At 41.4% G+C, this 25,307-nt stretch overlaps 1 protein-coding gene across 1 annotated transcript in view; it reads left to right on the top strand.

The window, feature by feature from the left end:
* Nucleotides 1–19,033, top strand: part of KPNA4 (karyopherin subunit alpha 4) — a 58,067-nt gene extending 39,034 nt beyond the window's left edge. The window contains exons 13-17 of the mRNA XM_056565070.1: nucleotides 11,281–11,385; nucleotides 11,477–11,548; nucleotides 15,442–15,604; nucleotides 15,814–15,908; nucleotides 17,153–19,033. Of these exons, the coding sequence (XP_056421045.1) occupies nucleotides 11,281–11,385; nucleotides 11,477–11,548; nucleotides 15,442–15,604; nucleotides 15,814–15,908; nucleotides 17,153–17,251 (534 nt within the window). The 3' untranslated portion in view covers nucleotides 17,252–19,033. The remainder of the gene's footprint in view (nucleotides 1–11,280; nucleotides 11,386–11,476; nucleotides 11,549–15,441; nucleotides 15,605–15,813; nucleotides 15,909–17,152) is intronic.
* Nucleotides 19,034–25,307: the final 6,274 nt, after the last annotated feature.

Here is a 25,307-nt window from a genome sequence, read left to right as displayed (position 1 = left end):
GGTTAAGTAAGGGGATCAAGTTGTAGCGGTGCAAGGAATAATGCACAAAATTGCTTAGTGGGAATTTAAGTTTGACACCATTTTTACAGAAAAACGTACGGTGTAGAAACAGAAGCCCCCAAAAGTTACAAAATGGCGTTTTTTTTTTTTTTTTCAATTTTCTCAATGATTTTTTTTTTTTTTTTCGTTTTTTGCCGTAGATTTTTGGGTAAAATGACAATTTCATTACAAAATGACAATGTCATTACAAAGTAGAATTGGTGGTGCAAAAAATAAGCCATCAAATGGAATTTTAGGTGCAAAATTGAGTTATGATTTTTTTAAAGGTAATGAGGAAAAAATGAGTGCAAAAACGGAAAAAAAACCTGGTCCTTAACCACTTAAAGACCAAGCCCATTTTGGCCTTAAGGACCAGAGCGTTTTTTGCACATCTGACCACTGTCACTTTAAACATTAATAACTCTGGAATGCTTTTAGTTATCATTCTGATTCCGAGTTTGTTTTTTCGTGACATATTCTACTTTAACATAGTAGTAAATTTTTGTGGTAACTTGCATCCTTTCTTGGTGAAAAATCCCCAAATTTGATGAAAAATTTAAAAATTTTGCATTTTTCTAACTTTGAAGCTTTCTGCTTGTAAGGAAAATGTATATTACAAATAAAAAAAATTTTGGTTCACATATACAATATGTCTCCTTTATGTTTGCATCATAAAATTGATGAGATTTACTTTTGGAAGACACCAGAGGGCTTCAAAGTTCAGCAGCAATTTTCCAATTTTTCACACAGATTTTCAAACTCACTATTTTTCAGTTAAGGTTTGAAGTGGATCTGAAGGGTCTTCATATTAGAAATACCCCACAAATGACCCCCATTATAAAAACTGCACCCTCCCAAAGTAGTCAAAATGACATTCAGTCAGCGTTTTAACCCTTTAGGTGTTTCACAGGAATAGCAGCAAAGTGAAGGAGAAAAATCACAATCTTGATTTTTTTTTTATTTATTTTTTTTTTTTTTTACACTCTCCAATTTTTGAATTTTTACAAGGGGTAAGAGGAGAAAATGTATACTTAAATTTGTAGCCCAATTTCTCTCGAGTAAGCACATACCTCATATGTCTATGTAAAGTGTTCGGCGGGCACAGTAGAGGGCTCAGAAGCGAAGGAGTGACCAGGGATTTTTGAGAGTACATTTTTGGGGGGCATGTTGCATTTAGGAAGCCCCTATGGTGCCAGAACAGCAACCCCCCCCCCCCCCACATGGCATACCATTTTGGAAACTAGACCCCTTGAGGAACTTAACAAGGAATAAAGTGAGCCTTAATACCCCACAGGTGTTTCACGGCTTTTGCATATGTAAAAAAAAATATTTTTTTTCACTAAAATGTGTTTCCCCACAAATTTCAAATTTTTGCAAGGGTTAATAGCAGAAAATACCCCCCAAAATTTGGAACCTCATCTCTTCTGAGTATGGAGGTACCCCATAAGTTGACCTGAAGTGCACTACGGGCAAACTACAATGCTCAGAAGAGGAGGAGTCATATTTGGCTTTTTGAGAGCAAATTTTGCTCGGGGGGGGGGGGGGGGGGCATGTCTCATTTAGGAAGCCCCTATGGTGCCAGGACAGCAAAAAAAAAAACACATGGCATACTATTTTGGAAACTAGACCCCTTGAGGAACGTAACAAGGGGTACAGTGAGCATTTACCCCCCCCACTGGTGTCTGACAGATCTTTGGAACAGTGGGGCTGTACAAAAGTTTTCATTTTCATGGACTACTGTTCCAAAGATCTGTCAGACACCAGTGGGGTGTAAATTCTCACTGCACCCCTCATTACATTCCGTGAGGGGTGTAGTTTCCGAAATGGGGTCACATGTGGGGGTTTTGTTTTTTATTGCGTTTGTCAAAACCGATGTAACAATCAGCCCACCCCTGTGCAAATCAAGTCAAATGTACATGGTGCACTCTCCCTTCTGGGCCTTGTTGCCCCAGAGCACTTTGTACCCACATATGGGGTATCTCCGTACTCAGGAGAAATTGCGTTACAAATTTTGGGGGGCTTTTTTCCCTTTTACCTCTTGTGAAAATGTAAAGTATGGGGAAACACCAGCATGTTAGTGTAAAAAAAAAAAAAAAAAAAAAAAAAAAAAAATTTACACTAACATTCTGGTGTAGAACCCAACATTTCCTTTTCATGAAGGGTTAAAGGAGAAATAGCCCCCCCAAACCTTGTAACACAATTTTTCCCGAGTACGGCGATACCCCATATGTGGCCCTAAACTGTTCACTTGAAATACGACAGGGCTCCAAAGTGAGAGCGCCATGCGCATTTGAGGCCTAAATTAGGGACTTTCATAGGGGTGGACATAGGGGTATTCTACGCCAGTGATTCCCAAACAGGGTGCCTCCAGCTGTTGCAAAACTCCCAGCATGCTTGGACAGTCAATGGCTGTCCGACAATACTGGGAGTTGCTGTTTTGCAACAGCTGGAGGCTCTGCTTTGGAAACAGTGGCGTACTTATTGGGGGAGGGGGGGGGGTACTGTGTAGGGGTATGTGTATATGTAGTGTTTTTAACTTTTTGTTGTTTTGTGGTAGTCCCCGCGAGCCCCCGCAGCAGTCTTCCCCCGTTCTGCCCGACTTCCAGGGGCGGGCAGTGCGCGGGATCTGAACTTTCACCCCAGGTCACTGTGATTGGTCCACAGGGACCAATCACAGTGATTGCTGACCAGGACCATCAATGGATGGTCCTGGGGGGTGAAGCAGAAGTTGTCTCCGGCTGGAAACAGCGGGACTTCTGCTGGTTAACCCGTGCAATGCTGCGCATCGCCGGGTTAACTGAATGTCATTTATGAACGTCGGGATGCGCGAATGCACTGCACAACCCGACGTTTATATATGACATTCTGCGGGAAGGGGTTAAGGACCAGACCAATTTTATTTTAGCATTTTTGTTTTTTCCTCCTCGCCTTCTAAAAAAAAATCATAACTCTTATATTTCCATCCACAGACCCATATGAGGGCTTGTTTTTTGAGTCACCAATTGTACTTTGTAATAACATCACTTATTTTACCATATAATGTACGGCGCAACCAAACAAATAATATGGGAAAATTGAAAAGAAAACCGCAATTTAGCAAATTTTGGAAGGTTTTGTTTTCACGCTGTACACTTTCCAGTAAAAATGACATGTTTTCTTTATTCTGTGGGTCAATACGATTAAAATGATACCAATGTTATATGCTGTTCTATAATTGTACCGCTTAAAAAAAAAAAAAATTTAAATCTGAAACCATTTTAACAAAATTTGTATGTTTGAAATTGCCCTATTTTGACCACCTATAACTTTCAAATTTTTCTGTATGGGGCGGAATGAGGGCTAATTTTTTGCAAAATGATCTGTAGTTTTTATCAATACCAGTTTTGTTTAGGTTTAACTTTTTTTATAAATTTTTATTTTTTTTGAATATGTGAGAAAGCGGCAATTGTGGACTTTTAAAATTTTTTATTTACGCCGTTCACCGTACGGGATAATTAACAATACATTTTAATAGTTCAGACTTTTAAGCACACAGCGTTATCAAATATGTGTAATTTTTTTACAACTTTTTTGGGGGGCTAAAATGGGAAACGGATGTTTTACAATTTAGGATTTTCCTAGTATATTGACGGAAAATATAGATTTTATAAAGACAGGAGGCGAGTATCAATTGCATATTCTTTCTTTAATATGCCCAATAGCAGAAAAAATAAATGTAACATGAATGTAAAATGGAAGAAAAAAGATGCAGGTCACCTAGCAACCTGACCGCACCCCTTCCAACATCTCCACCAATCCCATCCGGGCTTGCTCCATAAAAGACAGTGTAGCCTCCGCCTCCTCCTCTTTCTTGATGCCGAAAACACCAGGACTGTAACCATAATTCCAACGCAGCCGAGCACCGAAGTCGTCTCCGAACAGTGAAGAACGCAACTACAACATCACTTGTTCCAACTTGATCGTGATCTCCAAAAGAACATCGGATCATTCAACCGAAGAAACTGAAGATGATGACCCACATCACGCGGATCCGCCAGACAATCCTCTTAGTATCCTAGAAAAAAGAAAAAACACACCATAACAGGGAGGGCACCAAACATCGGGTGGGATGATACTCGCCTCCTGTCTTTATAAAATCTATATTTTCCGTCAATATACTAGGAAAATCCTAAATTTTATGGCAGACAGGAGGCTCGTATCAATTGCAAGTTCAAAGCAAGGAACAATATATATATAACATGGCAAACATTATAGTACTGACATAGCTATATGAGATTCAGGTCTAAAATAATAATTGCGGAAAGTCTCCTCCGAAGACCAATCCGCCGCTTTCAAAATATCAAAGAACCTCCTGCCTGAGCTACTTTAGTAGCCATGGCCCCCCTGGTAGAATGTGCCCGAAATAGAGACACATCCACTCCTGCCATAGCCATCGTCAGTTTCACCCAACGCGCCAGAGTCGGGGAAGAAACCGGAAGATACGGTGCACAAAACGAAATCAATAACTGAGAAAAACGCGGAGAACGAAATGACGCCGTTCTAATCTCATATTCCTTCAAACACCGCACTACACATAGTTTGGGATGAGAAGGAAACAGCGGATAGAACACAGTGCGCAAATTCGTCTTAGTACGCCTAGTAATAGAAAAATTCACCCCATGAGGGGTAAATTGTCTCCTGGATATGTCTAAAGCGCGCACATCAGAAACACGCTTAATAGACACCAGGCACAACAGCATAGTCATTTTATATGACAGAAGCTTGAGTGACAACGAACCGTTATCCTCCCAAGAGGAAAACATTCGGAGCACCATTGACACATCCCACGTGGCTAAATAACGTGGAGTCGGAGGACGTTTAAACCTAATTCCCTTCAGAAGACGGCAAACCATTGGGTGTTGTCCCACCGGTACACCATCCATCGGGATGTGTTGTGCTGAAATCGCAGACCTATAGACATTAATGGTTCTATAAGCCTTCCCAGCATCGAACGCTTCCGACAAAAAATTTAACACTCCGTACACAGGGGCATGAACGGGATCCATTTGCCGTTGTGAGCACCAATGAACCCATAGTCCCCAGGCCGATCGGTAAGCCGATCTGGTACCCGGAGCCCAAGCCTCGCACATGAGGTCTCTAGTTGACCGTGATAGTCGTCTATCAACTCCTGGCGACCCGAAATCAGCCAGGCTACTAAAGGTAATTGACCCGACAAAACCAGAGGATGCGATTCCCCTGATGGATTGCGAAGCAATTCGGGGAACAGGGGACAAATCCTCGGACAATCTACGGTCATCCCCAATATCTGAGGAAACCACGATTGGGTCGGCCACCATGGAGTGATCAACACCAAAGTCGCCCCCTGTGCTTCCGCATGCCATAATACTCTGGGTATCATGGTGAACGGTGGAAACGCATACAGCGTGTCCTGAGGCCACACCTGTCTGAACGCATCCGTCGCCAGTGCCTCCGGATCCGGCCTCCAACTGAAGAACCTGGGAATCCGATAGTTGAGTCGGGACGCAAATAAATCCAGAGTCAAAGGACCCCATAATTCCCGGAGGGCACGAAAAACTGTGATGTGCAGTGTCCAATCGCTGCCATCCACCAGATGTCTGGAGTTCCAATCCGCCACCGAGTTGGATACTCCTGGCAGATACTCCGCTTGAAGAACTATATTTCTCCCCAGGCAAAACAGCCAGAGTTTCTTCGCAATGTCCGTCAACCTCTGGGATTTCGTGCCCCCTAAACGGTTGACGTACTGCACTGCCGTGATGCTGTCCATGCGTAACAATACGCAACAATCTGTCTTGTGAGACACAAAGCTTTTGAGAGCAAAAGAACCCGCGAGTAGTTCCAAGCAGTTGATGTGCAACTGAGATTCTGCTGGGGACCATTTGCCCCCTGTAGTCGAGGACCCGTACCGGGCACCCCATCCGCTCATGCTGGCGTCCGACTCCAAGATAATGTCCGGTTTGGAATTGAAGATCGTTCTTCCATTCCAGTCCTGGACGTGTCGGAGCCACCATAACAGTTCCTCGCGAGCTTCCTGCGACAGTGGAACCTGATCTGCGTACGTTAGGCCACCCGCCAAATGACTGATCTTCAGTCTCTGCAGCGCCCTGTAATGTAGGGGGGCCGGAAAAATCGCTTGAACTGAAGAGGACAACAGTCCCACAATGCGGGCCACCGCCCGAAGAGATACCAATTGTTTGCGGAGCAACAATCTGATCTCCTTGCGCAGCACCACAAGTTTCTTGTTCGGCAAACTCAAGGTTGCCGATCGGGTATCCACCTGAAATCCCAGAAACTCCATGATTCGTGCTGGTCTGAACACCGACTTCTTTTCGTTGACCAGGAATCCCAGCTCTGTAAGAAGAGTGATTGTCCACTCTACATGTAGCAGGGTCTGATGCATTGACCTGGCCATAATCAATATATCGTCTAGATATATGATCAGTCGGACCCCCCGGCTTCTTAACGCCGACACCACCGGTCTCATGAGCTTGGTGAAGCACCAAGGGGCCGATGACAGACCGAACGGAAGGCAGGTAAACGCCCATTTCTGACCTTCCCACAGAAACTGGAGAAAGTGGCGGGAAGAAGGATGGACTGGTACCGTAAGGTACGCGTCCTACAAATCTATCTTTGCCAACCAATCGTTCTGGAGCAACAGGTCCCTTAGGAGATGAATGCCCGCCATTTTGAAATGGCGATATAAAACGCACTCGTTTAAGCCTTTCAGGTTTATAACCGGTCTGTATCCTCCATCCTTCTTTTTTACGAGAAAAATGTTGCTGAGGAAACCCGGTTCGTCCATCGTTACTGGACAAATAGCGTTCTTGGCATAGAGATCTGTGATCTCGGTGCGAATTAAGGTTCTGTCTGAGTTTGAGAAAACAATGCGTCTTGGTCGACGTGTTTGTAGCGGGGGCGTTACGAATTCTATAACATATCCCCTCACCGTTTGCAGAACCCACGGGTCTGATGTAATCAGGGACCAAGCGTGGGAAAAATATCTCAGTCTGCCCCCCACAGGGATATTCGTTAACGGCATGTTGCTTCGGCCTACCTGTGGATCTTCCTCTAGGGAAACCTCGAGAACCTCCCCGAGCCCTCCAGGGCCGACTTCTGGATGGAAAGAAAGGAGTAGCGGGAACTGTGGCGGCGACCGCCTGCACCTGTGGCCTCTCTTGTACGTACTGCACTGGACCCCTATTGTGGGGTCTGAAATAGGCACCTCGGCCGGAAGGGCGACCCCTACCCCTTCCAGCCTTCCCGAAAACCTTTGCGGATTTCTTTAAAGAGGATTGTGCCTTATCCAGGCTAGAAAAGAGACCTACGAACTTATTAATGTTTTTGATGAGCGAATCTCCGAAGAGAAGGCCCTCCGCAGATGGGCCTGGTTCCTCTGTCGCAAGATGGGTCAACTGAGGATCCAATCTCATCAAAACAGAACGTCGTCTTTCAGATGACATGGCCGTGTTGGCATTACCAAGCAGGCACGTGGCTCTGAGAGCCCAACCTCTCAGAACTTCTGCGTCCACTTGCGTACCTGCGGCCACCGCCTGTTCCGCCATGTTCAGAATCTTTGTTAACGGACCTAATAAATCAAGCAGTTTATCCTGCACCGATTTGAAGGACCTATCCAATCCCTTACTAGGGTTTTTGCCCGATTTCAACAGGTATTTTACCAAGATCGGATCGAGTTCTGGGGTCACTGCCACCTTATTGGCGACCGAAGGACGGGGACACTCAGACCTGAGCTTGTTCCTGTTACCCCTGTCCAGGGGTTTTCTCAACCATGCCTCAATGTATTTAGCGACTTGAGGGATCGGTGTCCATTCACCTGACCGCGGATGCTTGATAGCCTCCGGGTCGAAGAAGGGGACTCCCTGAGAGTCCAGAACAGCGTTGACGGAAACGTCATCATTGTGAGAAGAACCAGAGGGTTGAACCTCATCTTCATCACAACCGTCATCCTCCCCGCTATCGAAAGCGGAGTGTTCAGAATCATCTGAAACAGATTCGGACTCTGAATCCGATCTATCCACATAGGAATCAGGCTTAATCCGCTTGGCGGACCGTTTAACCCGGTTAGTATCAACTTCCTCCCGGGCGGAGGGTCTTTTGCCCGTAAACGGGTTGCTGCCCTCAGGCAAAGGGTCAGCTGCAAGAGAAAGGCCACCACTCAATGGGGTTGGCAACATAGCAGAGGTCGCTGTGTCGGTACAATGGTGACTCTTCCGGGCCGACTTCCCGGGTCTCGATGAGCCAGAAGGGTGAGTCTGCTCTGAGGGACCTGCCAGCACTAAAGCTGGTGGAATAGGTGCGTCTTGGCGCGATTGAGATATGGCCATAGATACAGATCGGGTAATGGTGTCATTAACCGTTGTCATGGCGGCTGCAAGGGCAGTATGTACCGACCTGTGGACCAGTTGCTGAATTTGTTCAGCGGACATGCGATCCTGGTCATGCGAGCCGTTGGGGCCTTCCCCCATGGTCAAATCCATTTTTCCGTCTGTCATAGTAGCTACTGAACGTAGATAAAACTACAGCAAAAACTCGGGACTGTGGAGAGAGAATATAATATGTATAGAATAAGTATAAATTTATTAATATGGTATAAATATATACACATTAGGAAAAATATATATACATAAATAAATGTACACATAAATGCATGTATATATATATATATATATATGTATATTATATACACATATATACCTATACAAATATGTATGTCTCTCTATATAAACATGTGGAGCGATGTAGGCCACAAGTAAAAGGAGGGGAACTGCGCAGAGCCTAGGCAGAAGCTAAGTGATCAGCTTAGAGCAGGAGGAACAGTGTGAGAGGAGACACAAGTCCTCCGATCCTCTGCGAATCCCGACGCGAGCGCCGCACTAGGGGTGGGGTGGGCGTGGCGTTCGTCCGCCCGAAATCTCGCGATATCAGCCGCGCTCCCGAAGAGCTGGAAGCGCGCGCTGGCAGCGGAGAAGATGGGCGGCGCAACAACTGAAGAAGGGTGACGTCACCGGAGATGGCGGCCGCCCGGCAGAGAGGACAAATAGGGAACAGGACTAAAGTGTGGGCATTACAGTGAAGCGGGGCAGCGCTCTGAATTACCAGGTAACGAAAAAACAGCGGGTGCGGGCGTATGCAGTATCTACGCCAGCACCCAGGAGAAAATATGTATATATATAAAAGAAAAAATACAGGAAAAAATGTAGAAACCAAAAGGTAATGGGAATAAGGGAGTGGGAATAAGACTCCCAGCTGTTCCCAAGGAAAGAGTTATATAAGTCTATATAGAAACAGTGAACAATGAATAGTTTAACATACAGTTATCACAATGGTACTTATCTGTCTATTGAGCAGAAAGAAAGAGGAGGAGGCGGAGGCTACACTGTCTTTTATGGAGCAAGCCCGGATGGGATTGGTGGAGATGTTGGAAGGGGTGCGGTCAGGTTGCTAGGTGACCTGCATCTTTTTTCTTCCATTTTACATTCATGTTACATTTATTTTTTCTGCTATTGGGCATATTAAAGAAAGAATATGCAATTGATACGAGCCTCCTGTCTGCCATAAAATTATTTTTTTTTTATTTTTTTTTTTAATTGTGGGAGGGGATTTAAAAATTTTTTTTTGACTTTTTCATTTTCAATTTTTTACATTTTTTTTTTTTTAACAGTTTAATAGTCCCCATAGGGGACTATTTATAGCAATCATTTGATTGCTAATACTGTTCAGTGCTATGTATAGGACATAGCACTGATCAGTATTATTGGTGATTTTCTGCTCTGCTCGATCTCAGACCAGAGCAGAAGACCCCGGGAGACGGCCGAAGCCAGGTGAGGGGACCTCTGGCCGCCATGCTGGATGATCTGATCCCCATGGCAGCGATCCGATCATCCATTCAAAGTACCGCACTGCCGCAGATGCCGTGATCTGTATTGATCACAGCATCTGAGGAGTTAATGTCAGACATCCGTGTTATCGCGGATGTCCGACATTACCGGCGGGTCCCTGGCTGAAAAACACATATATAACATGTTTGTTTTTTTTATTTAATTTTTTTATAAAATATATTAGAAACATTAAAATTTTTACATAATCTACCGTATTTATCAGCGTATAACTCATTTTTTAGGCAAAAATTTTTAGCCTAAAGTCTATCTGCGTGTTATAAGCCGATAAGCCGCTACAGTTTAATGATTTAAAGCGGGCGCTTTAAATCAATGACTGCAGCGGCTTTTGCAGGTCCAGAAACCTGCCGTCGCTGCCCGCTTCTCTGCCCCTGCCTATCCTGGGGTCCAGAGACCGCCGCCGCCACTGCCCCATTGCCTCCCTCATCCCGGTTTTTTAAAGACCTGTTCCCGGGGTCCAAGCTGCTTCTGGCTCCGGCGGTCTCCTGCATTGTTGCTATGCGCTGCGCAATATGAGTGACTTCTTCAACGCGACGTCAGTCGGTGGCCCGGCGCACAGTGACAGCTAATGACTCCTCTGGAGCCAGAAGCAGCTTGGACCCCGGGAACGGGTAATTATAAAACCGGGGATGGGGGGTGGTAATGGGGCGGCGGCAGTCTCTGGATAGCCAGGGGGAGAGAATCGGTGGCAGCAGGACTCTAGACCCCAGGAAAGGCAGGGGAGAGAAGCGGGCAGTGATGGCGGTCTCTGACCCCGCAAAAGCCACGCTTCTGCGGGGTCAGAAACAGTCTATCGGGGTATACACATGCACACACACACCCTCATTTTACCAAGGATATTTGGGTAAAAAACTTTTTTTTACCCAAATATCCTTGGAAAAATGAGGGTGCGTGTTATAGGCCGGTGCATGGTATACCCCGATAAATACGGTATTTAATAACAAATTTTTTTTTTTTTTTAATGAGTACCCATTTAAGTTTTTTTTATATGTTTGCTTTTTATATTATTCAGTTTTGTCACTTTACACTAAGATCTATTGCTTTCTGTGGTTGATTTGAAGTTTTTAGTCAGTCCTCAAACCCATCCTGATCCTGTCAACTGAAACTGTATCTGTATTTGGATGTGATTGACCTAGGTTTTCAGCCTCTGGACATAAACGTTTCTATTCACTGACAGCAAATAGAGGAATATAGCCTGTAGTGCAAACTGCATGAACATTTGTTAGATGGTTGCTACAAGTTAATCTGTGTGATTATGATATAAGGTAAGCACTTCTGTCCATTTAAACAAGTTTTCTAATTCTTCTAGGAGGCAGTTTGGTTTTTGTCCAACATCACAGCGGGCAACCAACAACAAGTCCAAGCAGTTATTGATGCCAACCTGGTGCCAATGATCATCCACCTCTTGGATAAGGTAAAGGCATATGTATAGTTATTGAACAGCATTAATCTCATGGTTTTGTCATCATGCTCTAATGGCTTTTTGTGTGTTCCTTCCTAAATAGGGGGATTTTGGGACTCAGAAGGAGGCGGCATGGGCTATAAGCAATTTAACAATTAGTGGAAGAAAAGACCAAGTGAGTATTGTGCATGACTGATGCTATGCAATTTTCTGTGTTGGTTTATTATATGCGATTTTAAACAGTGCACTTGACATATATATAAAGGAACTGTGACACTAAAGGTTTTGACCTTCAGTCAGGAATGTACTTATGGTTTTTGATACTTAGGATCAACATTAAAAGCAAAATAGAGCAAAGGCTGGAAACTGTGTGCTGTGCATGTAGCCTCGTGTTCACCTCAGTAAATCTGCAAAAATTACCAGAACCATATGAGTAAATGCGTCTTTGCAAATCACCATTCACCAGCTGCAGAAAATAATCTGCACTCTATATTGGGACATAAGTTTTTTAAAATATAAGAATAGAATGTTTCCCTATACTGAAAATGGCCAAAATATCTCTACAGACTTAAATTCTCAGCAATGAGAAATATTATGTCCAGTCTGAAAAATCCTGACCTACTTAAATCAGCATTCTATGTAGATACAATAAATGGTCAAAACAAATGATTTGTGCTACTAATGGATTTAGCTCACAGAGGGTTGTTTAGAATGGATTCCATCTCTATTTAGTGCTAGGTCTGTACAGGCTTTCAGCCACTAGTTTTAATCCACAGAGAACAAAAGTAACCTTAAATGGGCACTGTCACCAAACTTTATTTTAATTTTTTTATGTTGTAGTACTTATGTACTACAACATATCTCTAATATAGATCCATTATTTATTTATTTTTTTCATTAAAATAGTTACATTTACATTTGAAAACCGGCCTCTAGGGCTCTCCCTCCTAGTGGCCGGCTGCAGGCTTTAATTCAGACCGATGCCAGCCGGGCAATCGGTCCTAATTCATTCAGCCTGTGTTTGCTCCCTGCCTGTCAGACAGGCGGGAGCGAGCGCTGAGCACGCATTGGCTCCCTGGCCTCACATGCCGACCCCGCCTCCCGGCATATACATGCTGCTGCTGTCTCAGGAAGGACTCAGCACTTGTATATGTCTTTTTCGGGGGGTGGGGTGAACTAAGGGCAGAAGTCGGCTGGGGAAGTCTGCATGGTAAGGGAGCACACTACCAGGCAGACAAAAAGGCATTTTTAATATAGTAAAAAAAAAAAATGTAAAGGCAGATTGGCAATAGGCAGGGACAGCAAAAAAAAAAGATGGTTGGAGCTACTCTTTAAAGGAAAACTGTCGGCTTGCTCCCCCCGCACTAACCAGCAGTACTGGCTGCGGGGGACGCTGATTAGTTTGATGATTACTGTGCCCGGATCCGCCCCGCCGTTTGGCCGTAGCCTTCTATTTTCGGTATATGCTAATTAGGTGCTAACTTGCACCGGCCAGGCTAATTGGCACTCTGACGTCAGCGTTTTTGCCCGCAGCACCGCCCAGCTCATGACTATTCCTCCCCTCCCTCCGCCTCTCCCTCTTCTCCCCGCTCTGTAATGAATAGGGAGAGGCGCAGGGAGGGGAGGAATACACTTAATTTGCATATACCCAAAATAGAAGATTACGGCCGAACGGTGGGGCAGATCCGAGCACCGTTAGAATCAAACTGATCAGCGTCCCCTGCAGTACCAGCCAGTACCGCTGGTTAGTGCGGGGGGGGAGCAAGCTGACAGTTTTCCTTTTAACCCCTTGCTGCAAAAGGCCGTTTATAAATGGCACTATGGCAGGGTTATGAAGCGAGCTCAGGAGCTGAGCTCGCATCTTACCCCCACGGTCCCGGCTGCTATCAGCAGCCAGGACCCGTGGCTAATGCCGGACATTGCCATTCAGGCAGATGTCCGCCATTAACACTCTCTCAGTCCGGCTGATCAGGATATTGCAATTTCACCACGATGCTCCCGATCAGCTAGGACACATCAGGAGGGTGCCTAATTTGCCTCCTGCGTGTCCGATCGGCGATTGATTGCTCTAAGCCTGAAATCCAGGCTTGAGCAATCGACCACCGATAACACTGATCAATGCAATAGCATTGATCAGTGTATTGAATCAATGTACTGCATGTTATAGTCTCTTATGGGGGCTATAATATTGCAAAAAAAGTTAATAGAGGATTTAACCCCTTCCCTAATTAGTCAGAATCACTCCCTTTTTCTCATTTAAGAAAAAAAGAATAAAAACAGTAAATAAACGTGTAATCGCTGTGTGCATAAATGTCTGAACTATAAAAATATATCGTTAATTAAACCACACGGTCAATGGCGTACGGGCCAAAAAAAAATCATAAGTCCAAAATAGCATGTTTTTGGTCACTTTTTATGCCATAAAAACTTTATAAAAAGTGGTTAAAAAGTCTGATCACAACAAAAAGGTACTGATAAAAACTTCAGATCTCAGCGCACAAAATGAGCCCTCATACCGCCCCATACGCAGAAAAAATAAGTTATAGGGGTCAGAAGATGACAATTTTTAACGTATACATTTTTGTGCATGTAGTTGTTTTCCAAAAGTACGACAAAATCAAACCTATAGAAGTAGGGTATCATTTTAATCGTTTGGGCCTACAGAATAGTGAAAGTGTCATTTTTACCAAAAAATGTACTGTGTAGAAACTGAAGCCCCAAAAAGTTACAAAATGGCTTTTTTCTTCAATTTCGTCACACAATGTGTTTTTTTTATTTTGTTCGCCGTATATTTTTTGCAAAATGACTGATGTCATTACGAAGTAGAATTGGTGGTGCAAAAAATAAGCCATCATCTGTGTCTGTAGGTGCAAAATTAGAAGGGTTATGATTTTAAAAGGTAAGGAGGAAAAAACGAAAGTAGAAAAACTGTCCTTAAGGGGTTAAAGATTTTAATGTAGCTGTCATTTAAAAAAATACTTTTAACATGCCTAAAATTTTGATCACTCGGGGTCTCTGTGCCGACACCCCCAACGATTAGGAGAAAGGCTGGGGAGGGCGGGGGCGGAGCAGGCTTCCCTCCTTGCTCTGAGCAATCCAGCTTCTCCTGATGGCTCCATAGACTAACAATGGCGATAGCTGTGAGCCAGGGACCGAAGCGGGTCACCATTCTCCAGTTCGTTGGGGGTCTCTGCACTGAGACCTTAACTGATCATAAATGTTGACTAAGTTGTTTTTAAAGTCAAAGTGTACTGCAATTTAGAAAGCTGCAGAGCAACAGCCCCTTGAAAAAGGTTATGAAACGGCGTTGGGGTACAGAGCTGCGACAATATGGGTAAGCACTAGACACTTTACTACTCTCTTCATGCACCTTACCATCAGGTAGCGTTACTTAGCACTCCCTAGCCAGGCACCTTGGAATAGAGTAAGTGTGATTGTGCGCACTCTATATGTTTACATGTAGCTTTGTGATATAGGGAATGCAGCAGCCTGATAAGTATATGGGGCTTCTAGTAATGGAATACAATTAATCCCCTCATGTAAAGAGTGCATCAACATTGTTTACTAAATGTGTGCTGCCAGGTACATATAAAAACTGAATATCAGCTCTCTGTTTGGTTGCCCGGCCTAATCATTGTGGCCCTCATTTAAGTCCAGATTTTTGAGATTGCTGTCTTTATTTTTTATGAATTGTGGTCAATAAAGATTAATATTTTAAAGTTAAGAATTTTGTGAACTCTTTTCTCTGTGTGGTACTCAAATTCTGAGTTTTTTCCACCATTGTTTAGGATCAAAACAGACCATGTAGCTGTGAATGCTGTATATAAATGTGTCCTTTTGGGATTCTTTTTGTTTGTATTTCTAAAGCTGCAGAGCTGTATATTTCTATTTGCATAAAACAAAATCAAAATTTTTATCTCTAGTTAAATTATTAAGCTTTGAAATCTTCCTATGCCTATTGTTTGCATGATCTTAGAATCTGTTTTAAAGTGCTTTTTGCATAAAATCCATAGTGTAATCCATTTCCTCCTGAATTGGACAATGTAAATGAATTTATTTACTTTGTAGGTTGCATATCTTATCCAACAAAATGTAATTCCACCATTCTGCAACCTGTTGACTGTGAAAGATGCCCAAGTGATACAAGTAGTGTTGGATGGATTGAGCAACATATTAAAAATGGCTGATGACGAGGCTGAAACTATTGCCAATCTTATTGAAGAATGTGGAGGTTTGTAACTTTTCACTGTGTCCTGTGGTTCCAAAACACTGTAGACAAACTGTGTTGTACCCCTTACATCCAAATTCTCTCTTGAATTCAGACAATCCCTCTAAATTCCTCTCCTTTTTCCCAAGAATTTGCTCATGGTTACTTCAGCAAAACAGTGGTTTACTTGGTTTAACGCAGTCAGTTTACTATACTGATATCTGTCTTTACAGGCTTGGAAAAGATTGAACAGCTGCAGAGTCACGAGAATGAAGATATCTACAAACTGGCATTTGAAATAATTGACCAGTTTTTCTCCTCAGATGATGTAAGTAGCCGTAGCACCTGGAGAGCAGTGGTCAACCTCAATACTAATTCTCTAATTTCTGTGATGTGATGTCTTCATCAACCTAGACAAATTCCAGGATCCCACAATAATTCCCACTAAAGTTCCAAGACTCTTCTGGATGGTCTTGTTCTGATGTGGGAGTCATGTAGCAGCTTTGCATACCCAGTAAACTATACAATAAAATTCCTGCTAAGGAGCTCACTTGCACACAATGACTGACCTTTATCATTGTCTTTAGACTGTTTTTTGTGTCTAGAAAAGGTGCAAGCAGGGTTTATTTTCGCCTTTTTGTTTACACATTTCTGCAGATTTTGAGTTGCAATCCACTGATTTTGGCAATACACGAGATATGTAAGGGTTTTATGAACTGCGACTTTTTGTGAAAAGGTGCAAAAAAGGCACAAAGCCACTGAAAAGTCTCTAAAACTACACCAGCCCAGACTTGGCTTAGCTTTTTGGTGTATGTGAAGTTAAATTTCAGAAAATGTGACCTGCACAAAATTTATCACATTTAATAAATGTGGTGCTCCTACACATTCTCAGCACACAAAAAAAAGTGTAGAAAAATGCTTCACTTACACCTACAATGATAAATGGTGGCCATTGTGAATTTAATTGTAAGCCTTACATGCCTGTATCTAGGCTGGAGGGTTCATAGACCAATGGCTATCAATGGATACATATATTGCCAGCCTGGCGCACTGATGTGACACATGAAATAACATGGCTATTCGGTAAACACTGTGTGTAAGATGCTAAAGCTTGCTGAAATTATACGAGTGTACTAGTTAATCGTCCACACACTCTAAGAATATGGCTGTATGCACACAAAGTAGACTTTGAGCTACCTAGCAAAAGTAATCTTGAACTTTAGGTGTGGTGTGGCGTTTTTTTTTCCCCTATGCCATTTGGACCATTTTAAGCCTTTTTTTTAAGGTGTGCTACAACTAATGCTAATCTGCAAATTTCATGTCTTCCCTTGAAAAACGGCCCAAAAGTCCCTTGCACTTGATTTTACGTCTGTTATTACTTAATATTAGATTACATGTAAACTGACAGATGTTTTCCTGTTTCAATTAATTGAAAGAGGAGGGATGTCTTTCAATTGTGCACAATAAATGAACATAGCCCTAGAGATAGATGAAATTAGTTTGTAAATGGTAGCATCCCAAAACATTTCAAGACTTCATACTGTAATCTTGTTTTTGTTTCGTCTTCCATAGATTGATGAAGATTCTAGCCTTGTTCCTGAGACAATACAAGGTGGAACATTCAACTTCAATTCAGCTGCCAATGTACCAGCAGAAGGGTTCCAATTTTAGGAAGAATGGTTGGAAGTTAGGTACAGTGCAGCACTGAAAACTGGTTTGATCCATCAAGCTTGGCTCATGGGATCTGCTGCTGCATTAAATCGGAGACAGAAATGTGCGGACTTCATTTGGATGACAGTAAAGACCAAATGATGTCAAGATGGCGAGTGGGTGCGAGTGAGAATGAGTGGCAAATGTAATGAAAACTTCACACCGAATGCTTATATAGGTTGTGCAGAGGAAAAGGGCTACAGGTCAAAAGATCTTCAGTGCCTGAGAGGGATCATTGATCTAACAGAGCAAATGAGGAAATGTGGTACTATCATCATCAAGCCTTGTAAGCATAAAAGAAAAACATATGGGTAGGATGCCCACACAAGTCCAAGGAGAATAAGCCCAGGCCTTGCTAAGAAGCTCCGTATGAATGGACAGCATTGAATGAATGTCTGGACACAAGTGTTGTGGAGCCAGGCTCATTTTACCAATGTGAGGCAATTCACTCATGAAGCAGACTCCCTGTCCAGGAGTGGCGTGTGTACGAGAGTATGGGTGTGGTGCTGTATGTGAACGCATGCAAGCTTGAATCGCCTTCAGGGGGTTGATCCTAAACCCAGAAAACAATAAGTTCATAAGTGTTACCTTACACTGGACATGAAAACAAAGACCGCTATAGCAGCAGATTTTGGTTTACTCCTGCAGCCTGTGTGCTTTTTTCTTTATTTTTTTTTTATTTTTTTTTTTTTAGTTTCCAACTTTGTATGGCTTGTATATTTTAAGTTGCTTAAAAATAAGGATATTGATAAGGCAACCCTGTGCATCTGCACCAGATAAATGTTTGATGTTATGCAAACTGTTCCATATCATCGAAGCTGATTTGTGTACAAAAAGGATCTGCATGAAAAGTAGAATTTCCCTTAATATTTTCTGTTTCTCCCCAGTCCATGAGATGCCATGCAGAAAAAAAATGGCTACACGCAATTCCTTCATTTTCTTGAATATATTTGCATGTGGCAAAAACAGCATAGTTTTTTATTTTTTAGATACATTTTGTTGAGTCCTGTACAGATGTTTCAGTTGTGGTAGACACTGTGCTGTGTTTAATCCTATTAGTTATAAAACATTTGTTTTCTATGAAAATGATATGGACACTTCTAAAATGATATTTGGTGCATTTGTACTGCTACATTCAGACTATTAGGAGGTGGGAGTAGATGTAAAAATTGATTCATGGATTCAACACCTGTACTATGCCTAAGCCCTTACATTGTTTTAGAATCTTTTTATCTATAGATGTAGGCAGCCATGAACAATCTATTTTGAGCCACTTTAGGGAGATAACTTTGTATTTTTTAAGACTTGCATTGTCTGTATGCAAGTGACTTTTAATTGGAAGACTGCCTCTATGTGAGGTGATGCACACAAAATAAAAGCAACAGGGATTTCTAGAAGTACCAGAACTCTTTATAAGGTGGCTCATTGTAGGAAATGCCGTGCCTTCCCTTTGAGCACAAAGTGTTGCATGAACGAGTTACTGTAAGACATAAATCTATAGCCACCATTAGCATCAATATCTACTTTTGTGTTAAAGATACCTGGTAAAACACTGTAGAATGGATACAGATTATTTTGTGAATCTTACTTTGTCGGATTAGAGTATTTTTGCAGCATTCCTTGTCATCTTAAACATGGTTACAGTTTAAATCTAGAAACAGAATATAGCTAGCTTGTAAACTTATTAATGTAGAAGACAAGCGAGGCTGTCATGGGAAATAAAGAGTAATCCTTAAGACACAATTTCTGATTGCTTTTTGTCTTTTTTGTTTTTGTTTTATTTTCCCCTTTCAATAAGAGTTTAGGTTATGGGGGAATATCTGCTCAATATAAATATATATATATATATATATATATATATATATATATATATATATATATATATATATATATATATATATATATATATATATATATATATATATATATATAATAATATATATATATTATTAATAGAGGAAGTGTGTAGAGCATTTCATGCCAAATATAATGTGAAAAAAATGTTAACGCCAATATTGGACAATAGTTGGGCCAGGGAAGTTGTATATCATATAGTTCATGTATATGGATAAATATAGCTTAAGTTGAACAGCAGTTATGTCATCATCACATACCTGAATACATTTTAAGGCTCTGTATACATTAGTGTCATGGTTTCCTATTATAAATAATTTGTCATATACTTACTGAAACTATGCTTACTGGCCCTATTGACTTATACTAGCGTACTCTGGAGTTCTAAAATATTTTATGGCTATAGTAGTACTGGGATTTACACAGTAAAATATCGGCATATTCTTTGAATTTTAGTATTCCAACTATATAAAAAAAATATCCTGCAACAATGCAACTTATTTGCTTTTATATCGGAGCATCTACTTATGTAGTGTACTATTCATTAAGTTTTTTTATTTTTATTAAGTATTTGTAGAAGTTTATAAATGTTACCTCCTTTTTACAGTTATAGAAATGGTCTGCTTCAAAAGGATTCCTTACTGATGTGCGTATATCTAGCTTGCATAGATGTTATCACCCAACTTGGTTCACGCTTCTTGCACCGGCACAAATTATGTGACCAGACCGTATCACATGGGATCTACGCTAACACTTCTGTTGCGTTCATAGTCATAGTTTAACCCCCTCAAGGTGATCCTCAGTGCAAAAAAGTAAAAAATGTTTCCATAACTTTTCCAGATGCTGCTATATGCCCCAGGAAGATAGACATGCCTGTGCACAGTGAATCCAAGAGAAGAAAGTTTACCTTGCTTGTAAAGGCATTAGCAGCCCACAGTAAGGGTGTATTCACACATGGCAGATATGTTGCTTATAGATAAATGAAACTGATTTTCAGTTCTAAAGCTGAACAGGGTTGGTTCCACAGGCTCGGTTTAGGAGACAGTGACAAAAAGCTTTGTATTAGGGTATATTCACACAAAGCAGATATGTTGCAAGGCTTCCTTTTAGTGAGGGGCTGTCCAAATCTGTTACAGCTTTTATTCCAAAATTACCTTGTGGAATATGCAAGCTGCAGTTTGCAGTGATGGAAGTAACTTGTGAATTTTTTGTTTTTATAGTCTCATATGTTTTCATGACTCTGTGAATATGTAAATACATGTCAGTAGGACTGTTAGGGAAAGTGGGAAGAACTTTTAAAGTGTTAAATAAAACAAAAATCAATATTCTGATACAGTGAACTGAAATGTCAACCAAGATGAGAATGTTTACTTGTATTTTATTAAAAATTCAGCTTCTCCTTCTTGGTGTTAACCAAAAGCTGAGGCTGTATAAAGCAGGATAGACTTTTGACAGTTTTCAGAGACAGTCAGATGTAATCGAAGCCTTGTATCTAATTTGATAAAATTCAGTTGCTAAGAGGTACTCGCAATTATGCTGTGAGTTCCTGTTGGAAGGGGTGGGAAGGCTGTTCATTTACTATATAAACTGTATAGCAGCTGTTTGAAAAGTTAAAACCATACATGGGGATTTTAATTGGAAGGAGGGGTTAACTTAGTGCTTACGACATTCTTCATAAAAAAATAAAATTGAGAACATAAATTTCTGAGTCCTTGCTAAGTTGCGTTAAGACAGCTTAAAGGTGGTTATCCAGCTATTTTATTGCAAGGTGTCTAAAAAGCCTGCACTTACCTTTCTTGCAGCCTCCCTTATTGCTGTTTCTGGTCTCTGCCGCACTTCAGATCCCAGAGGTTCAGACAACACGTCCTACCTCATCCAGTGATTGGCTGAGCAGCAATGTGATGTGTTTTCTGCAGCTTTGGGAAGTGAAGTGTAATGGAGATCGGGCACTGTAATATGAGTATGCGAGGCGAGTAGAGGCCTGGACACCTTTCTTAAAATATAATTTAATAAGACAGCCACTCTTCCCCTGGATGTGTAACAAGCTGTTATTAGTCTAGGTAGACTATAAGATGTGTGTGGTTGTCTATCTTCTGACATGGTATAGAGATGAATTTGGGTGTGTCTGAGCCACATATGAAGGGGCTTAAGTGCTTTCGGACACCATGCGCATTTTGGTTCAACTTTACTATCTCAATCTATTAAAGCTTTTGACTTCACAGGAACTCTGCGTGCCCAAACAAGCATAATGCTATTCTCTGAATGTCTCACATGTTAGAAAATAGAATGTGTGCAAATTTTATAAAGGACCATCTCTAAAAGAATACATATTGGAGTGTGCATTCAGACTTGGTTGTCTGCAGTTATTGTTACCGACTTGTTGGTTGATGCTGTTGATTCCAGATGGTGTAGATGGAATACATGAATACCAGAGTGGGGATGTAAGCTTTTACTGTTGGATGCAGGTGTAGCTGAAATAGTTTTCAGTCCATGCTTGTGCTTTAATGAAACTTTAAGAACGATCAGTTAAGTAGGTTAAAGAGATATATATATTTCTATTTAGTCCTATGAGTGGACACAGTAACCCTGTCCCCATATTAACGCCATAGTGGTTTACCCCTCCTATTCCTTCCTTGTTTCTTATTTAATATACTGACATACGGTACATCTCCTATATGTCAAGTATGTATGAGACCCTTGCGTGCCTCCATAAGCCCTAACACCTAAATCTTTTTTAATTCTAATAAATGACCCTATTTTAACTCTTAAATCTGTGTATAAATTGCATGGTTCTTGCAACCTTTAATGTGGCATGCTGATGAAACAAGCATACTTGTGAAGGCTGTCTTAATCTACGCTGAATATATCATGTGTATAGTTGATGTATCTAGTGAATTTGGCCATGATGTCCACTGGCCACTTTGTTAAAAATAAATAAATAAAAATAAACTTTCAGATTATAAAAAAAAAAAAAACCAGTTAACCAGATGTTTCTTGACAGTGAAACTAATATTACCCATTTTTCCCGTTAATGTGAGTTACAACTGGTAAAAATAAAGAATTTATTTAGTCAAAACAGAACTGTCTGCAAAAATGTATTTTTCTTTTTACATCTGATCAAATGAGTCTTTTAAATGGTTTTACATAGTGCTTATTCTCTGTTGCCTTTTTGCCTTTAAAAAGGTTTCTGGAAAGGCTTTCATTATCTCACAGAATGGGATTGGTCCCATAATTTTCTCTCAATATTTGGCATCTAAACAGGGCCTAAAGCCTTTGGTGTAGCTGTACAGGCTTTCTACACCCGACTCTTCCCAGGTCCACAGAGCGCTGAATTACAGAGATATAGCATTACATATGCGTTTAAGGGCTCATGCACACTGTTACGTCTCCATACAGTCCATGAGTAACGTGGAACTTTAATAAGACACCCACATTTCTAAACGGAGACATACAAAGGTTTTTTGAATGTTCCATTGGATGCCACATTCCTAGGTTATTCTAGAAGAATGTTTCTAGGTAGGAATATCTTCACAACATTGTTTTTGGAGGGGGGGGGGAATAAGATGTCTGATTTTGGGAAGGTGAGAAGATGTCGTCTGATCGCGGGGGATCTGCACGATCTGTACAGCACCCAGCATTCGTATAGAATGCTGGGTGGAAGTGGCGGGGGTTGTGGCGTTACGGCCACACCCCTCATGGTGTGTCACCCCCTCAATGCAAGTCTATGGGAGGGGGCATGGCAGGCCCCTCCTATAGACTTGCATTGAGGGGGTGTGGCCATGACCTGACGGCTGCTGGCCTGTCGAATTGTTGACAAAACGTTCTGCTGTGGCAGTGGAGTACCCCTTTTTAAGGCCATGTACTAAATTGATGGAGGTTACTCAGCTAAAAGACATCCATTTTGTGACGGAAGATAGTATGGAAGAAAATAGTTCATGAACTATTTTCTTCCGTACTATCTTCTGTCACAAAATAACGTCCGTTATCAATAACTGACTATAATGGATTAAAACGGATATTAGAAAAATCCCATAGACTATAATGGGATTTTCTAACGGACGTATAGGATTCGGTTACTGCCGGTGACAGCTGATTTTAGGACGGAACTTGCTAAATGGAGTAATTTGCTAGTGTGAAAGAAGACTTTAAAAAAAATCTGGAATTAGCAGGTGGTGGTGTCTCAAAGAAAAACCGTAAGTAATGCACTCCGCTGCCACGCCCTTTATGCACAATAACCACGCAAGACTGCAGTGCTGAATAAAAAGCTTGTTTAAAGTTGGCACAACACTTAAAAAAGCCAGTGAAAATACTGGGAGACTATAAAGTGGTCAGATCAGAGCAAAATGGATCTGTTTGGATACCATAATAGATACCATGTTTGGAGAAGAAATGGCACTGCAAGTCACCCAAAAACCACCATACCAACAGTGAAGTTTAGAGGTGGTATGTTTATGGTGTAGGGCTGTTTTTTAGCAAATGGTACTGGCAAACTTCACAATTGAAAAAAGGATGAATGGCAAATTTAGAGACATTGACAATCTGCTGCCATCTACCATGATGATGAAACAATGGTGGACATTTTAGCAAGACACAACCAAGGAAACTCAAATGATTAAAAAAAAAAAAAATTTGGCTGCTAGAATGGCACAGCCAATCACCTGAGTTCAAATCCCATAGAAAATCTATGAAAAGAATTATAGATCATGATTCGTAGAAGAGGTCCATGGAACCTTCAAGGTTTAAAGGGGTACTCTGTTTTTTTTGTTTTGTTTTTTAAATCAACTGGTGCTAGAAAGTTAAACAGATTTGTAAATTACTTCTATTTAAAAATCTTAAACCTTCCAGTACTTATCAACTGCTGTATACTCCACAGAAAGTTCTTTTCTCTTGGAATTTCTTTTCGGTCTGACCACAGTGCTCTCTGCTGACACCTCTGTACTAGGGATCGGCCAATTATCGGTTTGGCCGATAATCGTAATTTTGGACATTATCGGTATCGGCAATTACCTTGCCAATAATGCCCCACCCATCGCACCGTGACTGCTCCTCCTCACGTTCTAAAAATCATAACTTTATATTTTCATCCACAGACAAGTATAAGCGCTTGTTTTTTGCATGACCAATTGTTCTTTGTAATAACATCACTCATTTTACCATAAAATGTATGGTGCAATCAAAAAAATACTAATTTGTGTGGCGAAATTAAAAAGTAGACCCAAATTTTGGAAGGTTGTTTTCACGCTGTACACTTAACTGTAAAGAAGTGTTCTTCTGTGGGTCAATACCATTAAAATGATACCCATGACTACATACTTTTCTATTGTACCGCTTTTAAAAAAATCTCAAACTTTTTAACCAAATTAGTTCGTTTAGAATCACACCATTTTTGACGACCTATAACTTTTTAATTTTTCCGTATGTGGCGGTAAGAGGGCAAATATTTAGTGCCGTGATCTGTACTTCTAATTGATACCACACTTGCAGATAAAAATAAACTTTATTAAAAGTTTTATGATTTTGACAAAGCAGCAATTTTGGATATTTTTTTTTACTATTACGCCATACACCATACAGGATAATTAACCTATTTTGATCAGACATTTACGCACGTGGCGATACCAAATATGTTTAGTTTTTTACTTGTTACGCAGGCGATCCGATCATCCATTTAAGTGCAGCACCGCCGCAGATGCTGTGATCTGTATTGATCACAGCATCTGAGGGCTAATAAAACTACACGTGTCACTCCCGATGGCCCACTTACCCCTATATTTGGCAACTCATCCTTTCTGCCCGCCCTTTCCACCTCCCTCTTTCTTGGGCTTTCTGAATCAGAGTCCCCCACTTTCTCTAGTCTCCTTGCATCAACATCTTTGAGACCACTTCACGACATCTTGGGAGGGGCTCCAGCTTCCTTCCTAAATGTCTTTCAATATTCTCAGCTTAGTCACTTTTATGTACAGGCCAGGGACACACTTAAATTACACCGCCCCCTTTCCACCTTTGAGAAATTGTGTATTTCAAATTCTCGGACGCTCCGTCCAATTAGCTCCATCTATGCCCTTCTTCTTGATACGCTTCGGACTGATCCACTACCTTTTCGGATCGGTTGGGAGAGGGAATTAGCCACAACATTCGATGATGAAGAGTGGGAAGAAAGCAT

This window comes from Hyla sarda, chromosome 3 (genome assembly GCF_029499605.1).
Source record: "Hyla sarda isolate aHylSar1 chromosome 3, aHylSar1.hap1, whole genome shotgun sequence".
In the NCBI taxonomy this organism is placed as follows: domain Eukaryota; kingdom Metazoa; phylum Chordata; class Amphibia; order Anura; family Hylidae; genus Hyla; species Hyla sarda.
This window is presented reverse-complemented; position numbering and strand designations above follow the sequence as displayed.